This window comes from Triplophysa dalaica, chromosome 17 (genome assembly GCF_015846415.1).
Source record: "Triplophysa dalaica isolate WHDGS20190420 chromosome 17, ASM1584641v1, whole genome shotgun sequence".
Lineage (NCBI taxonomy): Eukaryota > Metazoa > Chordata > Actinopteri > Cypriniformes > Nemacheilidae > Triplophysa > Triplophysa dalaica.
In genome coordinates, this window is record NC_079558.1 from 14,994,670 (window position 1) to 15,022,582 (window position 27,913).

The 27,913-nt window shown below is 45.1% G+C and overlaps 1 protein-coding gene across 2 annotated transcripts in view; it reads right to left on the reverse strand.

Moving 5' to 3' along the window:
- Positions 1 to 27,913, reverse strand: part of LOC130439476 (integrin alpha-M-like) — an 81,532-nt gene that overhangs the window by 45,519 nt on the left and 8,100 nt on the right. For both annotated transcript variants that reach the window (XM_056772103.1, XM_056772104.1), the window contains exons 2-7: positions 12,648 to 12,762; positions 6,185 to 6,285; positions 6,024 to 6,094; positions 1,208 to 1,331; positions 975 to 1,102; positions 701 to 855 (exon numbers count right to left, since the gene is read on the reverse strand). In XM_056772103.1, the coding sequence (XP_056628081.1) occupies positions 701 to 855; positions 975 to 1,102; positions 1,208 to 1,331; positions 6,024 to 6,094; positions 6,185 to 6,285; positions 12,648 to 12,762 (694 nt within the window). The remainder of the gene's footprint in view (positions 1 to 700; positions 856 to 974; positions 1,103 to 1,207; positions 1,332 to 6,023; positions 6,095 to 6,184; positions 6,286 to 12,647; positions 12,763 to 27,913) is intronic.

The following is a 27,913-nucleotide window of genomic DNA, read 5'->3' on the forward strand; positions in this document are numbered from 1 at the left end:
ATCCCACCAGTAACTCGGGCAGTGGCATCGGCATGCAGTTTAGACGGATACCTGTCTATACCAGAACTGCCAGCTTTCCCAGAGCTGTGCTCATGGCGAGACGCCCATTCTGCTGAACCACTTCCATTTGGGGCGACCAAGAAGATCTGTCCCCAATTCATGTGGGAGTGGTTCGGACAGGCACAGGTGAACCTATTTGCCTCCCCAGACACCACTGATTGCCTACTTTTATACTCCTTGTCTAAAGGTCCACTCGGCACAGATGCCCTGGCAAAAAGCTGACCACGGGACAAAAGGAAGTACGCCTTCCCTAGTGAGCTTCCTTGCACAGGTCCAACCAGACTTGGTTCTCGGAGCAATTGTTTCTGACGACAATTCCCCCTGGTTAATAAAACTGTTAAAGAACCTTCTTTCTGAGGGGAAGAGCACATTGTGGCACCCCATGCCAGACCTGTGGAACCTCCATGTCTGGCTCTTGGACGGGATGAGGAGACCCTGAGTGGCCTGGCTCTCCTCTTCGGCAAGCTTTAGATGATGTCTTACATTAACACTGGCCGCCAAGTTCGCCAAACATTCGGCAAGTTCATTATCCTTTGAAATTACGATCATAGGATTTCAAGTTCAAACCCCATAATGTCTTTGACACAACACCTCATTCCCTCCATCAGGGAACAGAGACAATCTAAATATATATACTTACACAACTGTTTTGATGGCATTCGCAGTATTAGTGTAACCTCCTTGAATATAGTCTATACTGGACACTTTATATTCCCACATAATGTCCTGTTTTGTATTGAGTTGATTAAAGTTATAGTGAATTTCACATTCACGGCCATACTGTGCAATGGCAAACTGTAAACCGGGAAAAAATTAAGTTTCATTATGTATTCTATAATTGTACTCTTCTTCTGAAAAAATATTTACAAATGGAAAATCAAACATAGTATAAAAATTAAATGGACAAAACTTACTCGTGCATCCCGCCCAGTAAAACGTTTAATCATTGTTGCCACAAATGTTTTCATTTTCCTAAAATCGTATTCACCCACACTCCCAGAGCCATCCAACAAAAAAGCTATATCAATCTGACCAGGGCAGTCTGTGAAATGAGAAGAAACAAAGTGCTACATACATATAATAAAGCCAGCGTATTTGACTGAACTGAACTAAATAAAACAACATAATTAAGCAATTAGCATTTTACCTCTAAGAGAACGTGGTATAGACTGTTCATTGTTTTCGATAGCCATGCTGTTTCGATAAACAAAGCACATGCCATTGTAAGTGGTAATGGATTCACACTTTTTTGGAATGGTTGGTCCACAAATCTGTGAAAGATTAAATGTAATTGGGCAGTTTATTTATGAAGGTTCTCAGTCAGACTCAACAAACAAATTCTAAACAAAAGTTCAGAATAACTTATAACATTAAGTTGCATGTAAAAATGTAGTATGTTACGGATTTATGTGAACTGAAATAGAGTCAGTCCTGAATTCCATTTAATATGTTGTGATGTAATATTTTTAAATACACTACGAACACCAAGTGAGGTTAATTTAAAAATATACGTTTTGGGAGACCCATTATTACTCAATCAACTGAGCGCAGTCAGGTTATTCCTATTTCAGAGTTCTCAATTTTACTGTAACGCCACGCCAGGAAAGGGAGCCATCTCGTGATTATTGACTCCTTACCACTACATCTGCAGACACTTCCTTTTTGGCAGCCATATATAAGTGGCCATAGACATATACAGGTGCAGGTCATATAATTAGAATATCATCAAAAAGTTGATTTATTTCACTAATTCCATTTAAAAAATGTAACTTGTATAATGTAAACATTCATTCCACACATCCATCCATCCATCCATTTTCTACCGCTTTATCCGAACTACCTCGGGTCACGGGAAGCCTGTGCCTATCTCAGGAGTCATCGGGAATCAAGGCAGGATACACCCTGGATCATGGAGTGCCAACCCATCGCAGGGCACACACACTCACTCATTCATTCACTCACTCACACCCTACGGACAATTTTTCCAGAGATGCCAATCAACCTACCATGCATGTCTTTGGACCAGGGGAGGAAACCGGAGTATCCCGAGGAAACCCCCTCATTCCACACAGACTGATATATTTCAAGTGTTTATTTCTTTTCATTTTGATGATTATAACTGACAACTAATGAAAACCCCAAAGTAAGTATCTCATAAAATTAAAATATTACTTAAGACCAATACAAAGAAATATTTTTTTGAAATCTTGGCCAACTGAAAAGTATGAACATGAAAAGTATGAGCATGTACAGCACTCAATACTTAGTTGGGGCTCTTTTTGCCTGATGGCACTGCTCAGGTGTTATGAGAGCCCAGGTTGCTCTGATAGTGGCCTTCAGCTCTTCTGCATTGTTGGGTCTGGCATATCGCATCTTCCTCTTCCTTAAGGTCAGGAGAGTTTGCTGGCCAATTAAGAACAGGGATACCATGGTCCTTATACCACCTACTGGTAGCTTTGGCACTGTGTGGAGGTGCTTCGTCCTGTTGGAAAATGAAATCTGCATAAAGTTGGTCAGCTGCAGAAAGCATGAAGTGCTCTAAAACTTCCTGGTATACGGCTGTGTTGACCTTGGACCTCAGAAAACACAGTGGACCAACACCAGCAGATGACATGGTACCCCAAACCATCACTGACTGTGGAAACTTTACACTGGACCTCAACCAACGTGGATTCTGTGCCTCTCCTCTCTTCCTCCAGACTCTGGGACCCTGATTTCCAAAGGAAATGCAAAATTTACTTTCATCAGAGGACATAACTTTGGACCACTCAGCAGCAGTCCAGTCCTTTTTGTCTTGAGACACTTCTGACACTGTCTGTTGTTCAAGAGTGGCGTCATGCGACAGCTGAAACCCATGTCTTGCATACGTCTATGCGTAGTGCACTCTTTGTGAATCTCCCCCACATTTTTGAATAGGTTTTTTTTCATAATCCTCTCCAGGGTGTGGTTATCCCTATTGCTTGTATAATTTTTTTCTACCACATCTTTTCCTTCCCTTCGCCTCTCTATTAATGTGCTTGGACACAGAGCTCTGTGAACAACCAGCCTCTTTTGCAATGACCTTTTGTGTCTTGCCCTCCTTGTGCAAGGTGTCACTGGTCGTCTTTTGGACAACCGTCAAGTTACCAGTCTTCCCCATGATTGCGTAGCCTAAAGAACTAGACTGTGAGACCATTTAAAGGCCTTTTTAGGTGTTTTGAGTTCATTAGCTGATTACAGTGTGGCACCAGGTGTCTCAAATATTGAACCTTTTCACAATATTCTAATTTTCTGAGATACTTAATTTGGGGTTTTCATTAGTTGTCAGTTATAATCCTCAAAATTAAAAGAAATAAACACTTGAAATATATCAGTCTGTGTGGAATGAATGTATACATTATTCAAGTTTCACTTTTTGAATGGAATTAGAGGAATAAATCAACGTTTTGATGATATTCTAATTATATGACCAGCACTTGAATATATTACTAGATGCGGCATTGCTGGAAGACCTACAAGTGAATGATGGAGATGTAGTTATCTGGATAAAACACAACATCGTTTTCATTTCTCAACTAATTTCTTTTTACGTGGATTCCAAAAACGTTTTCTCCAGTTAAAGATGGTTAGACTTGAAAATGTATTTATTGTCAAACGGAACTGTTAAAACTCTGCCTTGCTAAATAATCTTTTAGGCTTAGTAATTGTGTAAACATCACTCATTTGAAATAATTTAAAGGTAGATTAAATCCACATGATCAGAAGAACACAGCTTTTCCCCTTTAAAATCATGGGAAAAATCAAAACAATTCATCTTTACTATATGACTATATACTGCTATTTCAAACTTACAATGCATGGCAATGCCATATATTTAATTCATCATGTTTTACTGCTGTAACTGGTTAACTGGATGAATAAAAGAACATCTTTTCTCTTTTCATCGTCTAAAATTACCACAGAAAATCCATTTCCACAGGATAAAACATTTGCTTTTATATAACACCTAAATTAAACTATATTACCTTGGGTGTCTTGTTCGATGATTCGAATAAATCTCAGAAACAATCTCTAGTCTATATGTCTGTTTTATACTAGCCTGGTCATTTATTCTGTTGCTTGTCTTGTCTACAACACATCACTGAACATGGTGCCATCTAGTGGATTCTCCCGAATAACAGGCACAAATAATGGATTTCACATTTCCTTACGACAAGCATTTATTTTAAAGTAGCTATAATCAAGACACGAAGCAACTAGAGACATAGTAAAGTTGTACTCTATACGTATAACGTAAACCATTGAAATATGTTAAGAAATGTACACGTGATTGTGCTTTTAATGCCGAAAAATTTGGCGGTGCTATTGATGTATCGTAACAGCGGAGCAAAGTGGCCAATGCGGTGTCAAGTTATTAGATATGTCTATGTACGTGGCTGCCATATGAGCTGTGTCCCAATTTGGGGGCTGCACCCTTCTTAGGTCGCAGACTTAAAAACGAGGACTTGGTCTTCAAAGCACGTAGCCTATCCATTCACGCTTTGTCCGAAGCATACTGTGTGTCATGATTCTGCCTTCTCTTGTCATGTTTTTTGAGTCTTGTGGCAGAATCATGACAGACTCACGTGTTTGCGGCGGAGAGAGACATTTATTGTTGTTGTGGCTTGCCATACTCTCTCTCTGGTCTTGTCTATGTTCCTGCCCTCTCGTCTCCTGATTATTGCTTGTTAATAATTTCATGCCCTGCACCTGTTCCCCTCTTGATTTGATCCCTTATTATATGCCCCTGTGTTTTCTGTCTTGTGCTGTTTCATTGTGATTCATTTGGTTTTGTATTGTGCCATGTGGTTTTGTTCCGGGATCAAGTCTAGTCTGGTCTAGTCTAGTCTTGTTGTTTCTTTTATCTTTTTTCTTTTATGTTTCTTTTTCTTTTTTCATAAAAAAATTCTGTTATCATGTTTATGTTTGATATCACTGATGAACAAATGTATTTATTTTGGTTTTCCATAGTATTTTGGTATGGCATATATAAAGCTGTTTTGGCGGGGGTACAGATCCAGGATCAGCGTCGCCTAGGAAATTACCCTGCATAAGTCACGTGCACACACCACTCTGGGGCTTGTTCTCGCCCAGACTAACATTGTGTCTTTTCCACCCTCTAGAATCCAGTGAATGAAAGGAAAGGAAAGGAAATGAAATGAAAGGAAATGAACGGAAATGAACGGAAATGAAAGGAACGGAACGGAACGGAACCAGATCTCATCGCGAGCACACCGGGTTGTCACTTTTGGATTTGTTCACCATTTGTCCCATTAAATGCCACTCCGGGGTTGTTTACAGCTACCGTCTTGTGTCCGTCGTGTCTCTTACCCTACCACAGGTGTAAACACTGTTTACTTATAATAATGCACTTCAATGGGGAAGAAATGCTTAATGCAAGATTTTTCACTTTATCCATTTAATTAATAGTTAATTTAGTTAATTAATTAATAATTTGTCAATAGAAGCTAGTGTTTACTACAAGTAAGGTTTGACAGAAATATGGCTGGTCGTTGTTCTGGTCCTTAAACATTGGTGCTTTGAGTTTGTGAAAGTGAACTCCTATGGACTAAAATCAATTGCTGCCCTCCAGTCGCGTCTCCCGCGTCATAAAAAACATGTTATTGCAAGCAACCTATTGCCAGTTTACATGCCTTACTTGGCATTATTCCATTGCTATCGTTTGCTCAGTGTATATGACCTTGCCTGCCTTTTTTATTCTCTTGTCTCTTGGATTACCTTTGACTGACTGGTCTATTGTTTATGATTGTGTATAACATTTTGGACTTGTTTGCTTCTGTTAATAAAACATCAGCACATGGATTCAAACAACCCCAAAGCCTCATTGTTACATTTTACATATAATTGACATATGATTTACAGTTCACTGTATTACAATATACACATATAACCTCTGCTCTGTTGTGTTAAGTGCCTGATCTTACCGCCAGTTTTGAAGAGTATGGATCTTGAATCATGGAAAGTCCAAGAGACATGTTGACAGCTTCAAGGGGAACTTTAACACATGTTAATAAATAATAATAATTAAGATTTTGAACTTCAAATATGTCTATACTTAAAAGTATATATTTTAAGACCTAAATACCTTTAATATCAAGTTGTCTGCAGGCGGTTGACCCAAGAGGACACTCATAAATCTGTCCTCTCTGGTCTTTGGTTTGAATTAATGGATCACTCACAATCAGACTATGGGAAGAATATGTGTTAAAACTAAAATAGCAATAAGTAACTGTTTTAAAGTTTTTCTCAGTCGCTTTGGTGCATTTCTCACATCACTATTAACATTTGCACAACATTTAGTTTAACCTACACAACTACACAACTAGTCATTTGTGCACTTCATAGTAGCAGTTCCCTTTCTGTCGGTCTCTCGACGTTGTGTCGAGAACGACAGATGGGGTTCGCCCTTGAGAACCAATCAACTCTGACTACTATAGAAAAGGCCAATGAAATTTGGCAAATGCCATTTGCATGCCGGGCTCCGCCCCCGGAAATCCGGTATAAAAGGAAGCCGGCGTGCAACATTGACTTACCTTTTGTTCTTCAGAGCCTTCGCTCATGACTACGAACAGAACGAATTCTATGAATTCTTCTTCTTCTACATCGCTGGATCTACGACGTGTAGCAGCGGATCGTCCCTACCTGCAGCGACCTTCCCCTGGGCGTCTCGCCGGTTCCGGAGGTGTTAGAGATTTTTTCTAAAAAGTCCTTTTCAGGACTAACTGAGCATTCTCCAGCGCGGCATGTCCCGCTGTTCTCTTGGGTGCGGCACTCTCATCGAGGAGGGGGATGGAAACGATCGCTGCGTTAGGCGTCTGGGCGTCCAGCACGCTGAAGCAGCGTTCGTTGACACATCTGCCCGCACTGCGGGCGGATTGTCATTCAGAAGTTGCGGTCACGGGTGGCTGTCTTCCTACGGGAACCAGCCACCATTTCGTCTGCTACCCGGGCTGTGACATCTGTGGCTACGGCCCTGATGACCACCCACGTTAGCAGCGTTAGTGATATGGGGAACTCTGCGAACGTAAACCCGCCAGCTAAGTGCTCACGGGCCGATCGCACCCCGATTCGCTCCTCTGAACGGTCCCCAACCGGCGGTGGCATACGTCCGGATTCTCACGCACACACATCGGGTAAGATGTGTGACGCAGATGAGATGTTGCTCGCAGCATCGGTGGGAGGCTAGCATCCGACTCTGACGAATCCGAGCTCCACCCCCAGCGGTCGAGTTAGGAGGAAGCAGAAGTGATGTCATTCATGCTAACCCGGGGATATGTGGTTCCTGAGGTCGGAGCGCGGTGCAAACCGCGCCCACCCCGGGTACCATTTTTTTCCCGGAGCTGCATGAGGAGCTGTGTAACACTTGGAGCGCTCCACTCACGGATCGCTCCAGTGAAAACCAGCTCCGCCTCCCTTACTTCCCTCGCTGGTGGGGCAGCCAAGGATTGCGTCGAGATCCCCCGGGTGGAACGTCCGCCCGCGGTGCACCTGTGCCGCGGACGGCTACCACCTGGGGGGAATCGGCCACCCCTACGGTCCATAGCACGTAAGACTTAGGCATCACTGATGTCGAAAGCTTGCGATGCTGCGGGCCAGGCTGCCTCCTCTCTACGCCATGGCCATCCTGCAGGTCCGCCAGGCCAGGGCGTTGAGAGTGCTCCACGAGGGTAAGTCCGACCTGGGTATAATGCAGGATCTCCGTGCAACCGCTGGCAGCGCTCTATGGGTGACCAAGGCGGTGGCACGGGCCCTGGGTTGGACGATGTCCACGGTAGTGGTCCAGGAGAGACACCCCCGGTTATACCTTGTGCAGAAGGGTTACACCAAGGAAGTCCGCTTTCTTGATGCACCCATCTCGCAGGGTGGGTTGTTGGTAACACCGTTGAGGACTGTGCCCAGCAGTTTTTTGACGGTGAAGCAGACAGTGGCAATTAGCCACATTTTTTTCATGCCGCGACTCGGCCGCCCAGAGGCCTCCGAGATCCCGCGTGACGTCTGCTTCCCTTCAACCCAGGACCCCTTCGACATCGGCTCCGGTTCCTGTGCCCCCACAGGCGGCACCCCGGTAGCAGAGGTTGAGGGGGAAACCTTCACCCCGTCAGCAACCTTCTCGCGAGAAGGGACACTAACGGGAAGACCCCAGGGTGGACAACATCGGGCCCGAACCTTCACAGCCTTGTCAGGGCCTGGCGCCCACTTACTCACAGAGTTTTTCTGTTCTCCCCGGGTTTACTTACAGCCGATCGCACACTCCACTGGACTGTGCTCGGCGAACCAACCTCACACCCTGGCGAGGTGTGAGGTCATACACACACGACAGCTGTCACCACTCTCAAACCGACAGTGCGTGCCGTTGTCCCGCCAGGCAGGTAAAAAGGGCGGAGCCAACCTTCCATCCGGGGACCCCCTACGACAGGTGGTTAGCTCCGCCAGCTGACGAACCACCCCCTGTGGGAATGATGAAGCAGACCGTCCCCTTGGTCACCCTGTCACAGTCCCTGGGAGCTCAAGAGCTGCCCACACTGTCTCGCTGGCCTTGCAGGCGGTCCGTCTTGGTTACTCGATCCAGTTCGCCAGAGACTCTCCCAAGTTTCAGGGCATCATCTCTCCCTCTGTCAGAGGCAGGGACGCCTCCGTACTTCGGGTAGAGGTCACCAACCTTCTGGCGAAACAGGCATAGAGTTCGTCCCTCAAAACCAAGATGTTCAGTGGGTCACCACCCGCACTTCATCATTTCCAAGAAAGACGGCGGGTTGCCATCGGTCTGCGTACCCTTTCTCAACGAGAAAGACCCACTGAGGTGCTTGATCAGGATTGTGTTCCCCTTCTCACGAGACTGGAGACTAACATCTCCCTTCCACACTGAAAGTGTATGTAGTCGCTATTGCCACTCATCACGAATCAGTTGATCGAAAGTTTCTAGGGCAACACGACCTGATCACCAGGTTCCTAACGATCGCGAGCGGGCGGAATCCGCCTCACCTCCACTCCATACCCTCTTGGGACCCTAACGTGGGTCCAAGAGCCCCTCGGAGGCTCCGATCTTCCTCACCTGAGTAAGACGGCCCCCCTGTTGGCGCTTCCTTCAAGAGGGTAGAGGACCTCCAAGCATTCTTTGTGTCCCCGGATTGCCTTTGATTCGGCCCTGGTAACTCTCACGCTATCCTGAGACCCAGGCCCGGATACATGCCCAAAGTTCCCACTTCTCCCTTCGGGGTCCAAGTGGTGGACTTGCAGGCGCTCCCCATCGGGGAGGAAGACCCAACCCCATCCTTGTTGTGTCCTGGACCGCACGCAGAGCTTCAATAGCTCTGACCAGCTCCTTCTTTGTGTTGGAGGACAGCAGAAGGGGAAGGCTGTCTCCAAGCAGAGGCTGGCGCACTGGGTCGTAGATGCCGTTACGACGTCATTCCGATCTCAGAATCTCCCATGCCCTTTGACAGTGAGGGCTCACTCCACACGGAGTTTAGCCACCTCCTAGGCACTGGCAGAAGCGCCTCTCTAGCAGACATCTGTGGAGCTGCGGGTTGGGCTACGCCCAACAGCCTTCGCGTAAACCCGGTGTCAGCCCACGTCCTACGTGGCGACATGTAGGACTGGCATCCGGGAGGGCGTATGCCTGCGAAAGCACCATCCCACCCTCCAGCAGGTTGGGTCAGTGTGCTATATACCTTTTTCTTCTTACCCAATCACATGGCTAAGAAAATTGGTACCTCACCAGCCTTCCTTCTTACCCAGACTCTGGTTAAAAACAGGCATTCCATCCATCACTAAGCAAAGCACCCCCTGGGGATTGGTTGGGCAGAGCAACCTTTCCCTTAGGCCGGGATACCATATGACCTATCACAGATAGTTCTAACCGGCCTGGTGCTATCAGACGCAGTAACACCCCCACCGTGGGCTGTTCCGTCTGCTATACCCTCATGACTATGGTTCCCACACACGGTAACCCATGAGCTTCCCCAGGTGGACCTCCACCTCGCAGTTAACTACCCAGTCCGCACATTCCATGTGTTCTCCTCCAAGGACGAGACCATACTTTTATCCACCATATTCCTCCCCACGGGTAGGAGGTGGCCTCTGTAGCGCTTCTCTGATTAAGAGGCGCGCTTACCCAGTGTAAACTGATCCGAACGGCCTCTCGCCTATAGAGAGCTAAGGCCCCGTCCGTGAAGGTTACCGGTCAGGGCTGTACCCATCTTTCTCCAGGAAAGCTCTGGAACCCCCCGACCACCACACTGGAAGGTTACAGTTTCACGAAAGCTTCGAGATGACACGTCCAGGCTTGTTACCGTCGCTTCGCTGACATTGTGACGCGATACAGCGTTGTGGCGTTTTCCATAGGCAACCCCATCTGTCGTTCTCGACACAACATCGAGAGACCGACAGAAAGGGAACGTCTTGGTTACGTATGTAACCTCAGTTCCCTGATGGAGGGAACGAGACGTTGTGTCCCTTATGCCACGAACACGTATCGTATTCTGCTGCAGTTTGAGAGGTCTCAGGCTCTTCAGAACAAAAGGTAAGTGAATGTTGCACGCCGGCTTCCTCTTATACCGGATTTCCGGGGGCGGAGCCCGTCATGCAAATTGCATTCGCCAAATTTCATTGGCCTTTTCTATAGTAGTCAGAGTTGATTGGTTCTCAAGGGCGAACCCCATCTGTCGTTCTCGACACAACGTCTCGTTCCCTCCATCAGGGAACTGAGGTTACATACGTAACCAAGACGTTTCTCATTCCTTCCAACAAATTGCAAATTCCTTTGCACATGCCTCAATTGCTTTGATACAACTCTCTCCTGTTTTATAATATTATCATTAGCTTATGTCATGTCAGTCAAAATTAACTAAACTTGTGAATGCTGAATAGTCATTCCATATAAAACTAATAGTCACATGGTAGGATGCTGGTGATGCCCTGCTAGTGGCCATGGATGCAGCATGTGATGACATCACAGCAGAGTCCTGCAGAGGGTGGATTCGCCACTCGAGGAGATACTTTCCTCGCTGCATTGCAAGAGATGATATTCGCTGTGATGTAGATTAAACTATTTGGCCAGACAGAGAGGAACATCTGGATGTCCATGAATGATTTACAGTACAATGTATGTTGTATGTTCAGTTCCAATATGATCTTCAATATTGTTTAAAGTCGTGCACAGCTATACCCAAAGGGAGTTTATGTTTGTTGTAAATAAGGGTGTATTTATTCTTTTGCACAATGCTGTGAACAAATTAGAATTACAAAGAGCATATGCAGTAAAAATGTGAAACATACATATTCAGTGTTTTGTACTCAGATACCTCAATAAAAACAGTAATGTCTAACTTTACTGTAGTTTTCAAATGGCTGTGCAAATAGTACATAGTGCTAGCTTGAGCATTTTCAGGAAGTGTCACCAAAATCGGACTTTTTTAGCATTGGAAAACCTACATAGTAAACTGTCATAATGAAACATGACAAAGCCATTTGACTATCTTGTTCATAAACATTGACACTTTCATTGACATGAATGGTTGCTTTTGAGGAATGCTTTTGTAGGTTGTCAGCTAGGTTTTGCAGTTGTACTAATTGTTTTGAGAAATGCATTAACTGTTGTGCAAATGTCAGTAGTGATGTGAGAAATGCACCGAAGCAGAGAAAAACTGAAATGTTTTTTTTTCTATTTGAAGACAATGTGGTAAATAAAACCTACTTTTCAAAGAATTAAGATTTTCATTGATAATTATTTAATTCAGAACATGTTCAAATGAGTTTTCAGTGATACTGGGAACATTACAGTATAGCTGTGATGCAAAGCAAAGTTTTGTTTTTCTGTTATGCTTATGAGTTTGTTTCATAGTAAAACATAATTTTGCAAACATGCCGGGTTTTCTTCATTACAAAACTAGCAAAAAAATAAATGTACCAATAATACATATCATCGCTGTCCAACAGAAACCTTGAATCTCCTCTTTTGATAGTTTTTTTATAAATGGTGATCAAGATAGATAGATGGATGGACGGACGGACGGACGGACAGACAGACAGAGAGACAGATATATAACCAATGTGTTTACAGGTGGTTGAGAGACAACGGGGTCGACATTAGGAGTCTCATTTTCATCTGAGGGGGATGCCTCATGATCACAGACAGACAGACGGACAGACGGACGGACGGACAGATGGACAGACAGACAGACAGACAGACAGACAGACAGACAGACAGACAGACAGACAGACAGACAGACAGACAGACAGATAGATAGATTATATTAAACTGGTGAATCGATCTTGAAAGACAAAATTACGAGTTTTAATTTAGGTTAACGTTTAATCTGATTTGTTTCTCTATGATTAAAATTACGTGGTGTGACACAACTAGAGTTAAAATAAACTCTGCCAAGTGTAATCCATGTTGGTGAAACCCAATCACAGTGTTCCTACAGCTCTTGAAAAGTAGCTTTTTTTTAGATTCAGGTTTTTTGTCGGACAGTGATGATAGAGGATACATATACTTTTTGCAAGAGTCAAAAAGAAATGCAGGGTTTTTACTTTGTTGCTCTTACCTGGATTGTTGCTGTATCATCTTGTAGCCAAAAGCATTGTTTTGGTTCTTGTAGGGGTCTGGGAAATTTCTCCAGGAAACAGGATCAATGTTAAAAGCCACCACTGACTGAAACCCTAAAACGGTCAGAAATGATAAGACTTAATTAGTAGCTATTAACTAAGTTTTTATGTTGGCAAAAAAAACGAAACGGATGAGATAACCTTCTGCGCTCATTCACTCTGTTATGCTTATATTTATTCTTAAGCTTTACATTTTATAAAAATAAATTACACACAACCAGCCCTTAATCATGTGCACTCATAAAAGGGACTTATTATTTTATAGTTATTTGATCATTTTCACACTATCAATAATTAATAATGAATTACTTTATTTGTACAACTATAAAGGAAAACTGTTTTTTTCTGCCGTTTTATCTGCTTGATAAGTTAATAGGTGTGCAAATTGACCCTTCGCAAAACCCCACCCCTCTTTTTCCTGTTGCTATGTCCAACAAACTTTCAAAATCAGCCATGTGCTTCCAGTGGAAATGTGTGCACTCCCTGGAGAAATAGTGAAGAATTTCTGGAGAACTGAAACGCTGAGTCCTGACAGAAAGGTCTGCAATATGCATTCGAGGGGTACATTCAGGATTTGAGATAACTGTAAACATAATTATACATATATACTGGAAGCACATCGCTTCACTGGCTACCCATTAAGTATCGTATTGATTTTAAAATTCTTTTAATTACTTACAAAGCAGTGGCGGCTGCTGATCTTTTAAAGAGGGGAAGCTCATTTTCGGCCTAAATCATAAAAATTGTCCATTTATTTATATGTAAATTCTGCCCTACGTTCCTTTTCAAGAAAATGCTCTGTAACCCTGTCGTACCAACTAGGCGTCTTTTCCAGTGACTTGACCAGTGTCCTCTCAATGGCCAGCAGAGCTAGGCTGCTTAAACGGCCTTGTAGGACTTGAGCCGCTTTAAACAGGAGAAGCTCCTTTCTACACCTGCAGATGTAGCTCCAATGGTTGCCACTAATGAGAACAGTTTGTAAAGCTGAGGCATTGCACTGTCCAACTCCATGTCTTTAAGGAACACCAAGTAATCACACAGCTTTCCCCTGTTACACTGCAAGTCCTGATCTGAACACAGGACTTGAAGTTCAGACCTCAGTCTCCCTGAATCAAAGTGATGGCCATAACTTTTCAGGACACTTTGGAAGGCCTCCTCTGGAAATGCTTGTCTCATGTCATCAAATTTCCCTGGATTGACTAATTCTAAGAAAAGCATACTTTCCAAATTTGAAAAACTTCGAGGAATCTGCTCCAAGATGTTATCAAGGATGGCCATGTACAGATTTCTGTAGCACTCTTGGGGATCCTGCAATTGGGTCAGAAGGCGCTTTCTCATGGGCTCATCTCTTGGGTCTGATGTGAGATCTGCTGCTTTAGCATAAACAGCTTGGAAAGCCCCCTCTGACCTCTTCTCTTTGACAAATGCAAGAAGAGACTCAATTCTTTTCTTGCAGTAAAGAACATCCATCGATCTCTGCTGGACAATATCAAAGACTCAGACTCAGAGAAGATTTGTTCATATGTGTACAACATGAACACAAACTCAAAATCCTCCAGTTTCCTCACGAAGCCTTTGGCACAATCCAGTGTATCATCTTCCATTGTCGTATCTGCAATGATGTTATCAAATGTCTGCAGGAGGCCATCATAATTGTTTGCGACAGTGCTCACTATCCGTGATGTGAAATTCCATCGAGTAGGAGCGTTTCTGGGCAACCTTGAGCAGCCTGCAGACTCCAGAAAAGACGTCCTCTTTGTGGATTTTGGGAAAAATGTGGCAGACCCAGAGAGTGATGCAAAAAGATTCTGCACTCAGCCAAGCATTTGGCCCCCTGTGACAGCACCAGATTCAGTCTGTGTGCATAGCAATGCACAAACATTGCACTGGGGGCTATTGGTTTCGCTTTGGCCTGCAGACCATTGAGAGCTGAAGCCATGACAGCAGCCTCATCATAGGTCTGTGCCACAAGCTTATCCTTAAAATTGTAGCCCTCTATGTTCTCATTTAAAACATCAAAAACGGACTGAGCATCTCGCCCCCCAGAAACATCAAAAAATCCAATGAAGCGCTCCTGAATTTTACCTGCACTATCCACATAGCGAACAATGACAGAGAGTTGGGCACGGCAGGATATATCAGTGGTTTCATCCACCTGCCATCCAAAAAAAGGAGCATCCTGAATTTCATCTCTGATCTGATCAGAAATGGTGGCTGCAAGAGAAGAGATCAAGTCATTTTGAATAGTGTGTGACATACCAGAAAACACAGTTGAGGACTCGAATTGTGTGGACAGGACAGAGTCATATTTAGCTAATGTTTCTGTGAACTCTCTGTAATTCCCCTTGTTGGATGATTCACTACTCTCATCATGTCCCCTAAATGACAGCTCCTGCCGGCCAAGCAAGGATGTCATATCAATAAGGCGGTTTAGGAAGGCCCTGTTTTGTTTAACAGTTTCATTATGTTTAGCCACTTGAATGCGAGCACCTTCATTGATTGCATGCTCAACCCTGATCCTGCCCATGCAACTTAATCTTGCACATGCACTCACATGTTCATTGCTATTTTCATGCCTTTTATATGCCCTGTCAAAGTTTGACAGATCTCCAAACCCCAATTTTGACCAAACAACACATCCATGAGATGGTTTCATCAAGAGACATTGCCAGCAGTACATTTTCTTTTACACAGCACTTCCAGTCAGCCAGCTAACTTTGTCATACCAGGAGAGCTGAAAAGACCTGTTACTTTTCCCTATCTTTTGCACTAAATCAATCTTAGGTGTTGACAATATTAGCACTGTCTGCCATCGTGTGCAGTTTGCTAGCTGGCTAGTTCAGACTATATGAATTAATGAACAAACGATCTAATATATATATATATATATATATATATATATTTAACTCAACGGGAGGAAATGTGGGAATTATGTTAAACTGAAACAATGAATGTGGTGTGAAATTGTGTGAAATATACAATGAAGGTTGCAGCAGTTTGTCTTTCGACTACACATGCAAAATCCGCGATGGGACTGACTTGGAAATGGAGACACAGAGTGATACGCATCATAATCTGAAGACCACGCCCACACCAACCGTCTCTTTGCATTGCGAGAAGCTGCCGCCTCCTTGTCATTTATGATTTATAAAAAAAAAAATGTCTAAAAGCTGATATGTGACAATGTGTATAGCAAACAAGCTAAAAAAAACAAGAAATACGTTTTTATAAGCTGTCGACCCCAAAAAACGAGCGTTTTAGGACATAAAAGTGGATTAAAAAGAGATGACAGACCCTCCAATCATCACACAGACGTTCGGAGTCCGGGCCAGCCCACTCCTCCATTCATCCCAGAGACGCTGAGCGTCCGTGGGCGGGACATAATCGCAGCATTATCCAATGACCGTCTTGTTTCTAAGCACTGAAAAAAACTGTTTAAAGCAGCCCCATTGAAGTCAATGGACGCTGGGCTTCAACAGAGTAATGCACTGTACGCTACGGGAATAAATGAAAAGGAAATCGAGTCAGCCGACCTAAGTAGCTGATTCTGAACGAAATAGTTTTCCTTCGAGATGAACGTGTTTAACGCATTTTTAGTCAATAAAATGTTAACATAATAGTACATATATTTGACCATTCATTTTTTGACAATTATAGGGGAAGCTGAGCTTCCCTTGGAGTCTTAAAGAAATCGCGTCTGTTACAAAGCCCTGAACGGTTTAGCACCTACTTACTTAACCGAGCTTTTATCACGTTACAACCCATCACGCTCTCTAAGATCTCAAAATGTAGGACTTTAGACAACACCTAGAATAACAAAATCCACCAAAGGGGGACGAGCTTTCTCATACGTAGCACCTAAACTCTGGAATAGCCTTCCTGATACTATTCGAGGGTCAGACACACTCTCCCAATTTAAATCTAGATTAAAGACACATCTTTTCAGCCAAGCTTTCACTTAATGCATAAATAATGAACAGCAGCTATGCTAATTATTCTCTTTATTCTCTTTCCGCCTCTGCCTCGGGAGGCCCATCCCGAGGTAGGAAGAAGTTCCACCATGTCCAGACGACCGACAGATGCCCATCCCCAATTTGAGATTACGCCAGCTACAGCTGCAGACTGACTAACCATCCCAGCTCCATCTAAGGCAATTCCACCACCAGCCAGAGAAATATGACCATCGGATCATCCCAGCTCAGACCACTACATCCCCAACCAAGAGCAAAGACGGACTATTTGTCTTATTAATGCTGAAGTTACCATATTTGGTATTAAATGCTAAACTTAAATCACATGTCACCAGTTTGAGTGCAGCTATGACAGGTCAGAGGGGATCTGGCCCTCCCGGTTGAGCCTGGTTTCTCCCGAGGTTTTTTTCTCCATTAATCAATCATTGGAGTTTGGGTTCCTCGCCACAGCAGGGCAGTGTTGGCCTGCTCACAGGGAGACTGCATTCATTCATTTATTTATTTAATTAGAAATTAGATATTATTTATTAGAATGATCTTACACGTTGTATAAATACCATGCACTGTGCTGTGTTTTAACTTTTCTGTTTTTCCTGTTTGCCCCTGTAAAGCTGCTTTGAAACAATACACATTGTGAAAAGCGCTATATAAATAAACTTGAATTGAATATATTTGCGTCCAGACCAGCAGACTATGACGTTACGTTAATTCTAAGCTCATGCTATGCAGAAGGCTACTACGGTCACACAAATGGATGTATAGCTAACCTAAATGTAGTGTTTTAAATGTTTATATTTACTCCAAAATTTGTGGTAATGACAATTTTTTGAGAGAACTTTGTGCATAGTTTTTGTTGGCCGTGATCCTTCTTTGTAAAAATGAAAGTTTTTTTTATATTAATATTTTAAATATAAGGTCAGTACAGAAAAGAATAATAGTCCATCAGTATCTTAATCTATATTTGTGTTTAATACAAAAAACACAGTATATCTATTGTTTTACCACTTCATTGCTGAAACGTCTTTCCTTTAAAATGTCACTGCAAATGCTGTTTTTTGAAGGCTGAAGATGCGCTCATCAAATAACACAGACTAAAAGCCTTTCACCAGCAAGCTGGTACTCATATATGTAATATGTAAGTAAAAGTAATTTTCAAAAGTCTCGGAGGTCCAAGTCAAGTCTCAAGTCTTTGAGGTCGAGTCTAAGTCAAGTCTCAAGTCTCTGTTCTATTTTTAGCAATAGTGATCACAAGTTATTGTAATTCACAGTGTATGAAGCTAAACCAGTTTTGAAATATTAAAAATAACTATACAGAATGTAAATTAAGTAATGTAATGAACTGCATTATATGCCCCTCCGTACCATGGAATGCTACCTGGTAAACTGTTTTGGTGCCAGAGCTGCAAAAGTGGATTCAGCAATGTAAATGTTAATTTTAACAGCAAACTTTGATTTAGCCATAGTCATATTTTAGTCATCCCCATCATTTAGTTTTTAGTAGACGAAATATTACCACAATTTAGTCGACTAAATCCACATTATATTTAGTCTACAAAAATCTAAATGGTTTAAATAATTAACTTGGTGTAATTCCATGCTCCATACAAAGATTTAACTGTTTTGACATTTTAAAACAAGTCAATAACTTATTTTTTTTCAGAAAAGATAAATAACAACAGGATATGATTGTTGCTACAAAGAAAATATTAGACCATGAACGCATGTACCAACAGTAGCTACTTTTAAATCCAGATTAAAAACACACTTGTTTAGTTGTGCATTCACAACCTGAGCACTGTGCTGGTTTACATCAACTGCACTTCTGTTTCTAATTTATTTTTATTTTGCTCTTATTCTGTTTATATATACTTACATTTTTATCAATTTTATAGCTGTTTTATTGTTTCTTAAAATCTAAAGGATTTGTGATCTTAAACCATTTGCATTTTAAAGATACGTCTTATTTCTTTCTGTCAAACATTTTATGTAAAGCACATTGAATTGCCATTGAGTATGAAATGTGCTTTATAAATGAACTTGCCTTGCCTTGCATATGTTATGTTTTTGTAGACTACTAGGGTCTTGAAACCCAGAGTCCCCTAGTACTGTATAAAACAGGAAGGACTAGAGTGAGAAGTAAGTTATGTTCATCTCTTCTCATGTTCATCTACATGTGAATTATTTGCTGTGACTAGTGCAAAGTAGTGCAAAGTAGTGGTGGCCCCAATCTAAAACCTTCCATGCTACTTTGCACCAGTCCTGTAATTAGAATAAAGGGGGATCGTAATTCGCTAGTAAATGGGTTGGTTGATTAATGATACTGGTCTATTTGATAACCAAGAAATACATAAACAAGGAGAGAATTTCTTTGTCACCATGTTTTCAAGAATATCAACACCATATCATTTTAGCGATTTTCGGTTGATTTGGTGTGTTTAAAACAACGGACCCTCATGTTTGTGAGTGTGACTGAAAAAGCTTGTTGCTTTGTTTTTCTAAAAACGGACAACCTGCTAAACTTATGTGGTAAGACAATAATGTAATGTTAAGATTAAATTCAGAGATTCATCTCTGTCCATAAATATGTGACCCTGAAACCAGTCTTAAGTAGCACGGGAACTTCCTTAGAGAAATTCAAAAATTCATTCTATGGGTCAAAATGATAAATTTTTCTTTTATGCCAAAATCATTAGGATATTAAAGAGAACGTAGCATGAGATCATGAAAATGTCATTTCATGCAGTCTGTTATGTTGCCGTGTTTGAAAGTAAGCTGTCTGCCAAGTTGTAAGTCCGAAGGTGAATAAATAGCAAAGTTATTTGCTTGCAAAAATGGGAGTCGACTCTGAATCACACAAACGAGACGTGGAATAGTTCACATGCGTATCTACATCACAAGACATAGTTCCTGCCTACGTTTTGCTTAGACTGCCGGGAAAACTTATTTCTCCTCCCCCAAACACTGCCGCTCGTTCGTTATGCTTGTTTATCATGTCTAGAGCCTGTGTTCTACGGTGTGACACTAAGTCGGTCTTATTTCAACTACCAAAGGAAGAACGTCTGAGGGAAAAATGGATACAATTAATTTTTCAAAGGATACCAAAGGAGTATAACCCCAGGGTTGTACTGTGCGCGCATCATTTCACCAAGATGGTTTAATAATGTTGCCGCATTCACTGCAGGGAATGTGAAACGACTATTCTTGAAAGAGGGGGCAATAACAACTCTATTTGGACCTGTTAGCTACACCGAATCCCAACCTGTAAGTGTGACATTTGACTGTTGTCTTAACTTCAAGAAATATTTTCGTACCTTATCTATGTGTTTAGCTAATGCATATAACGCTAACATTAGCATGTACCCCTTATTTCTGGGGTGTTACAGTTTCTTATTGCAACCGATGCTTACTTTTTCGATCAGAAGAACGCGACACGGTCATCAGGGCTGAGGTCTGGCTATCTTGTGCATGGGAAATAGAGAGGTTTTAGAGAGATTTATACCCAAAAACAAAGAACCGCAATGGGATAAAAACACGGACAGGACTAAAATAACTAAACTGAAAATAAACATTTCCCACGAGGGGGATAAAATAATACCAAAGAATAAACTAGGACTTAAGGAAAACACAGGAATCAGACTAAAATAATAAACTCGACTCAACGTACTACCAGGGTAACAGACAGACATGGCAGGGTAATCCAACGGGGAGGGGAAAGGTAGTCCAAACAAGGTAGGGAAATCCAATAGGGTAAGGTACATTGAAGGCAACGAATCAAACAGGTAAGGTAGACTAGACAAGGCAAAAACAGATGGTGCGATCACATAGTGTCTGCACAATTACCAGTATGAACATCACCAGTACAATCGACACAAGGGCATTTTAATGGGATCAAATCAAGAGGGAACTGTTGCGGGGAATGAAATAATTAACAATCAATAATGATGAAACGAGAGGGCGGGACAGAGATGCTCAGTTTAGAGAGGACTGCAGGATCCGGCGGGTAACAGTGTCAAATGCAGCTGAGATATCAAGTAGAATAAGGATAGATGACAAGAATTTAGCCTTTACCTGCCACAGGTTTTCGATGACAGACAGGAGAGCAGTCTCTGTAACATGTCTTTTCTTGAAGCCGGATTGTTCACTATCCATAGGGTCATGCTGTGAGAGATATGCGGGCAGCACAGCATTGACTTAGCGCGGTCTTGTGAGGCATGCTGCATGGTAAGAGAGTCTAGTTCCATTCCAGGAGAACAGGTGCTCTGACAGGGGAGATCATGCTCTTGTCCTGGTTGACCCAACAGATCGCGCAAGTGAGCCAAGATAGGTCGTCAAGATAGTTGCGGATACGCACGCCCTGCTCCCAGCGGGAGCAAGAGTAGCCTCCACGACCTTCATAAAGGCACAGGGAGACAGGGCCTGACCAAAGAGGAGGAGGCTGTACGAGTATGCTCGACCCTCAAGGGCAAACAGAAGAAACAGTCTGAGGGTGAGAATCGATACAGGAAGTACAGTCCCCACTTTCCTCGGGCACCATGAAGTAGGGGTTGAACCTATAAGAAATCTCGGCCAGAGGGACGGGCTCCATTGTTCCCTTCTCCAGAAGGGTGGTGACGTTGGCCCGAAGCACAGGAGTGATCTCACCTCTGTTGAGGTAATGAAGACAGCACGGCTGTCTTGCCAGGGGTCTTGGGGTGGCGAGCAGGTCTGCTGACTTACCTGCCTAAAGTCTTCGCTGCTGGATGCACTGTCCTGGGAGATTGCGGAGAGCTACGGAAATGGCTTGTCGCAACCCAGGGAGAAGGAAGGTCTCTTGGCGCCGATTGGAGGTCAGGCCCTGAGAAGGGTCCGGCTTGAGGTTGGACGTGGCATAGAACGTCCTAGTGTGGCTCGACAGTGACAGCATGTCTGAGGGCGGCGGTGCTGGGATGCAGATGCATCGTCAGATGCAGATACATGGTCGGACTCAGCGTGCGTGCCGTCACCTTGGTTGCCCGGAGAGCGAGGTCTGTAGCCGTGTGCAGTTCCAGCATAACCACTGGGTCAAGCTTTCTCTCGTCTAACTGCCACAACGCCTTACCCTGGTGGACCTGCAGGATGGCCATGGCGTGAAGGGAAGAGGTAACTTTATCCGCCGCAGTGTAAGCCCTCGACATCAGTGATGGCGAGGAATAACAAGCTTTGGAAGGGAGATTTGGTCGATCCCACCAGCTGGTGTGTCTGTGGACACAAGTGCACTTCTGCCACAAGAACACACTCTACCTGGAGTACCGACATAGCCCTTAGCTGCTCCAGAAACGGGTTGACCGTGCTCGTTTGCCGAGGTCCCGGGCTCTGGTGCCCCTCCTCAGGTAGCCCCCCTCGAGGAAGGGGCCCTGACAGGAGCCTGCCGGGGAGACCCAGTTTTAATGAGCTGTTCATGCACTGCCGGGAAACTGGCACTGGGGGGACCACAGTTTACCAAGCAGACTATCCAGGTACAAAGAGTCCGGCCGTGAGCTGCAGAGAAGGCCGATACCCACGGCATTCCGGACAAACATGTCACAAAGTCGCCATTCGTGGTTGCAAACGAAATCTCATCCTCTGCGAGCCGTGGCGTGGTTCTGCTATGGGAGAGTCTGGCGACTCCCCTAGGAGACAGATTCAGTGAGCGTGACTTCTGGATGGTCCGCTTTTTTAAGGGTTAAGAATAGCTTTTTTCTTTACAAGGATCTTTTCTGTAACTTGAAGGGGAACGCCTACATTTCTAAGAATTTAATTAGAATTTTGTCATTAGGAGCAACTCTTTGCGCTAAGGTTTTTCATGAATACGGGCTCAGGGCTGCTTTCCCGAATCCTTCTTAACGCTACAAAATTTGTTAATAATACCTTAAGCTGTACCTCATTGTTAATATGTGTTTCCCGAAACCTTCTTAGTTTAGTATACCTTCTGTAAGTCTGTACCGCTCTTAGCTATACCTTATTGCCTTTGATGGTTCATACGGCTATGCAAAAGCTTTTCTATATCGCAGTTTAATTTAACATATAAAATTTAATAAAACCTAATAATTTAATATACAATTCTATTTAGTATTAAATTTACATTTTTACTTTAGCTTAGTTTTAATTTGGCAAATAAAATACTCTCCGTGTAGGCTATAGAAGTGTTTTCATGAAAATAAATGTCAAACATGAATGGTTATTAGCGTTTTTAATTACAGCCTATTATCCCAAGGCACATCAGCTGGCAAACCATTTGACAGGAAAGGCATAGTCTATATAAAAGCAATGAATGTTATTGGGATTTCCTCCAAACTATGGCACAGAGGCAGGGAATAGTTTTCTTAAATCAAGGACGGTGCCGCCCACGGAGCCGGTTAGTGTATTTGCACAATTTCATTAGAGATCATTTAAGTCCTGTGACTACCATCAGAAGAAAAAAATCTACACAAATAAGCCTGCCAACAGCTCTTGCATCTTTGTTGAGACAAACTCAACAGATCTACCCCCTCAGCCCCGAAAATAAGCTGCTGTCTGGCGTCTCTTCGTTTTTATGCCATGGGGAGTCTTCTGGAGGTGTTTGGGGAGGAATACGGGCTGAGAAAGACCTCGGTGTGGCGGTGCATTCACTCAGTGACGAACAGCCTGCTCCGACATGACACGGATTACATACGTATGCCTTTCGCCAGGCACAAAGTGAGGGAGGCACATCAAGGCTTTCATAACATTGCGGGTGTCCCGCGAATGATTGGAATTCTGGATAGGACACTTACCTCTATACACAAATGAGGGGTTTACGCCAATATATGTATCAACACAAATCCTGGAGAACATAAACACACCATTGAAAACTATGAGTATATAAATGACCCTTTCAAAAACAAGTGAAGCCAAACAGCCAGTTAATGTAGCTGTTTAACGTAGAAAATGTATGGCCATGAGGGTGCTGGATGCTTGCAAAATTTTAAAAACATACGCACACACAGACAGACACATATTTCTTAATAATATTTCAGTGAGCCCTGATAAATGCAATTTCTACTATATCTAAAGTGTTTCTTAATAATAAACATTGTTTTCTCAATACTTCACCCACTCTATAATGCAAAGAGCGAACCATCAATTCTCGAGGCATCGACCTAATGTCGAGATTAAGAAGGTTTACCTTAGTAACGTCAAAAGGTATAGTTCGGGGAACACGTCTAGAAAAGCTATAACTTGAGTTAAGGTGTACCTATAGAGTTCCCTTTCTGTCGGTCTCTCGACGTTGTGTCGAGAACGACAGATGGGGTCCGCCCTTGAGAACCAATCAACTCTGACTACTATAGAAAAGTCCAATGAAATTTGGTGAATGAAATTTGCATGCCGGTCTCCGCCCCCGGATGTCCGGTATAAATGGAAGCCGGCGTGCACATTACATTACGGCATTTGGCAGACGCTTTTATCCAAAGTGACTTACATTGCTTTATCCTATTCATTTTACATAGGTATTTGCAATCCCTGGGAATCGAACCCACAACCTTGCGTTGTTAACGCAATGCTCTTACCACTGAGCTACAGGAATGCTGTATTTTACCGGAGCAGCATTCATTTACCTTTTGTTCTTCAGAGTCTTCCCTCATGACTACGAACAGAACGAATTCAATGAATGCTTCTTCTTCTTCTACATTGCCGGATCTACAACGTAGAGCAGCGGATCGTCCCTACCTGCAGCGACTTTCCCCTGGGCCTCTCGGCGGCTCTGGAGGTGTTAGAGATTTTTTCAAAAAGGCCCTTTTCAGGACTGAGCATTCTCCAGCGCGGCATGTCCCGCTGTTCTCTTGGGTGCAGCAACCTCATCGAGGAGGGGGATGGACACGATCGCTGCATGAGGTGTCTGGGCGTCCAGCACGCTGAAGCAGCGTTCGTTTACACATCTCGCCCACATTGCGGGCAGATTGTCATTCAGAAGTTGCGGTCACGGGTGGCTGTCTTCCTACAGGAACCAGCCACCATTTCGTCTGCTACCCGGGCTGTGACATCTGTGGCTACGGCCCCGATGACCACCCACGTTAGCAGCGTTAGCATCGCTCTTCTGAACGTTCCTCAACCGGCGGTGGCATACCGTCCGGATCCTCACGCACACACTCAGAAATGATGTGTGACGTAGATGAGATGTCGCTCGCAGCATCGGAGGGAAACTGGCATCCGACTCTGACGAATCCAAGCTCCACCCCCAGCGGTCGAGTTCATGAGGAAGCAGAGGTACGTGCTAACCCGGAGGTACGTGGTTCCTGAGGTCGGAGCGCGGTGCAAACCGAGCCCACCCCGAGTGCCATGTTTTTCCCGGAGGTGCATGCGGTGCACCTGTGCGGCAGACGGCTACCACCTGGGGCGAGTCGGCCACGCCTACCGAGCAAAGCGCGCAAGACTTCGGCATCACTGGTGTCGAAAGCTTGCGATGCCGCGGGCCAGGGTGCCTCGTCTCTACGCCATGGCCATCCTGCAGGTCCGCCAGGCCAGGGCGTTGAGAGATCTCCACGAGGGTATGGCCGACCCGGGTATAATGCAGGATCTCCGTGCCGCCGCTGACAGCGCTCTACGGGCGACCAAGGCGGCGGCACGGGCCCTTCCGGTTCCTGTGCCCCTAAGGCGGCACCCCAGAAGCAGAGGTCGAGGGGGAAACCTCCACCCCATCAGCAACGGGTGGCACGGACTGTGCTCGGCGAACCGACCTCACACCCTGGCGGGCCGTGAGATCGTACACATGCGACAGCTGTCACCACTCTCAAACTGACAGTGCGTGCCGTTGTCCCGCCAGGCAGGAAAAAAGGCGAAGCCAACCTGCCCTCCGGGGACCCCCCGCGACAGACGGTTAGCTCCGCCAGCCGACGAACCACCCCTCGTGGAAATGATGAAGCAGACCGTCCCCTTGGTCACCCTGTCACAGTCCCTGGGAGCTCGAGAGCTGCCCACACTGTCTCACTGGCTAATAAGGGCGGTCCGTCTTGGTTAATCGATCCAGTATGCCAGAGACTCTCCCAAGTTTCGGGGCATCATTTCTCCCTCTGTCAGAGGCAGGGACGCCTCCGTACTTCGGGTAGAGGTCACACCCTTCTGGCAAAACAGGCATCGAGTTCGTCCATCAAAACCAAGATGTTGAGTGGGTCACGACCCGCACTTCATCGTTCCCAAGAGACGGCGGGTGGAGCCCCATAGGTCTACGTACCCTGAGCAAAGCACCTCCACAAGCTGCCGTTCAGGGTGCTCACGCAGAGGCGAATCCTGACATCTACCAGGTGTCAGGATTGGTTTGTGGCAATCGACCTGAAGGACGCTTACTTTCATGTCTCTATACTTTCATGTCTCTATGTCGGTTCGCATTCGAGGGGCAGGCATATCAGTACAGAGTTTCGGTCTGTCCCTGTCTCCACAGGTCTTCACGAAGATCGTGGAAGCCGCCCTTTCTCCCCTTCGGGAAAAAGGTGTGCGGGTACTAAACTATCTCAACGACTGGCTTATCTTGGCACACTCGCAAGATTTGTTGTGTACACAGTGGGAACTGGTGCTCCGCCATCTAGATCGATTGGGATTTCAGGTGAACAGAGAAAAGAGCAAACTCTCCCCAGGGCAGAGCATCATCTTTCTCGGTATGGAAAGTCACCATGACAACGCAGCTGTCCGCAGCACGCGCCCAGTCAGTGTTGAACTGGAGGCTCCTGGGACACATGGCGTCCTCCACGGAGTAATACCCCTGGGATTGATGCACGGAGTTCCGAGGACAGCGTGGCACACCGGCAGCAGGCGCATGGTGATGACGCCCTGCTGCCGACGCACCCTAACCCCTTGGTCTTCCTCCTAGCGGGGTTCCCCTCGGGCAGGTTACGAGGCACGTCGTGGTGACGACAGACGCCTTGCTGCAGGGGTGGGGTGCAGTGTGCAACGGGCACGCAGTAGCGGGGCGCTGGATGGGCCCCCGTCTGCGCTGGCATATCAATTGCCTAGTGTTGTGGGCTGTGCTGCTTGTGCTGAGGCTACAGCCTCTAGTGCAGGGCCAGCATGTGCTGGTCCACCTGGACAGCACGACAGCCATAGCGTACATCAATCGCCAGGGTGGCGTACGGTCACGGCAGCTAACACGACTTGCTCGACGCCTCCTCCTGGGGAGTTAGCAGGTGATCCGCTCCCTGCGGGCCACACACATCCAAGGCGAACTGAACCAGAAAGCCGACGCGCTCTCTCGTCAGTATATGCCTTTCGGAGAGTGGCGACTCCACCCCCTGTCCAGCTCATTTGGGTGCTGTTCGGACAGTCACAGATAGACCTCTTTGCCTCCTGCGACACAACCCATTGTCCGCTTTGGTACTCCCTGACCGAGAACCCCCTCGGCACAGATGCCCTGGCGCACAGCTGACCACGGGCGAAAGCACACCTTCCCCCCCCAGGAGCCTCCTTGCACAGACACTGTGCAAGGTCAGGGAAGAGGAGAACCAAGTGTTATTGGTTACACCGCACTGGTCTAACCACACTTGGCTTCAGAGTTGATACTTTGGACAGCGACTCCCCCTGAACCATTCCCCTGACAGAGGAACTGCTCTCTCAGGGGAAGGACACTTTCTGGCATTCCAGATCAGACCTCTGGAACACCCATGTCTGGTCTCTAGACGGGACGAGAAGATCCTGAGATGGCTATTCCCCCTTTACAGCAGAGACCATCACCCAGGCTAGGGCCCCATCTACAAGGCGGTTACATGCCTCTAGACGGTGCCTATTCTCGTGAGAAAGACCCACTGAGGTGCTCGATCAGGATTGTGTTGTCCTTCATACGAGACTGGAGACTAACATCTCCCCTCCACACTGAAAGTGTATGTAGTCGCTATCGCCACTCATCACGACTCAGTTGATGGAAAGTTTCTAGGGCAACACGACCTGGTCACCAGGTTCCTAAGGAGTGCGAGAGGGCGGAATCCGCCTCATCTCTGTTCCATACCCTCTTGGACCCTAATGTGGGTCCTAGAGCCCTTCGGAAGTTCCGATCTTCCTCACCTGAGAAAGACGGCCCCCGCTGTTGGCGCTCAAGAGGGTAGGGGACCTCCGAGCATTCTCTGTGTCCCTGGATTGCCTTAAATTCGGCCCTGGTAGCTCTCACATATCACGTTAACTACTACCTTTCGGGAGCAAGTGGTGAACTTGCAGGCGCTCCCCATCGGGGAGGAAGACCCAACCCCATCCGCATTGTGTCCTGCACCGCAAGCAGAGCTTCAGTAGCTCTGACCAGC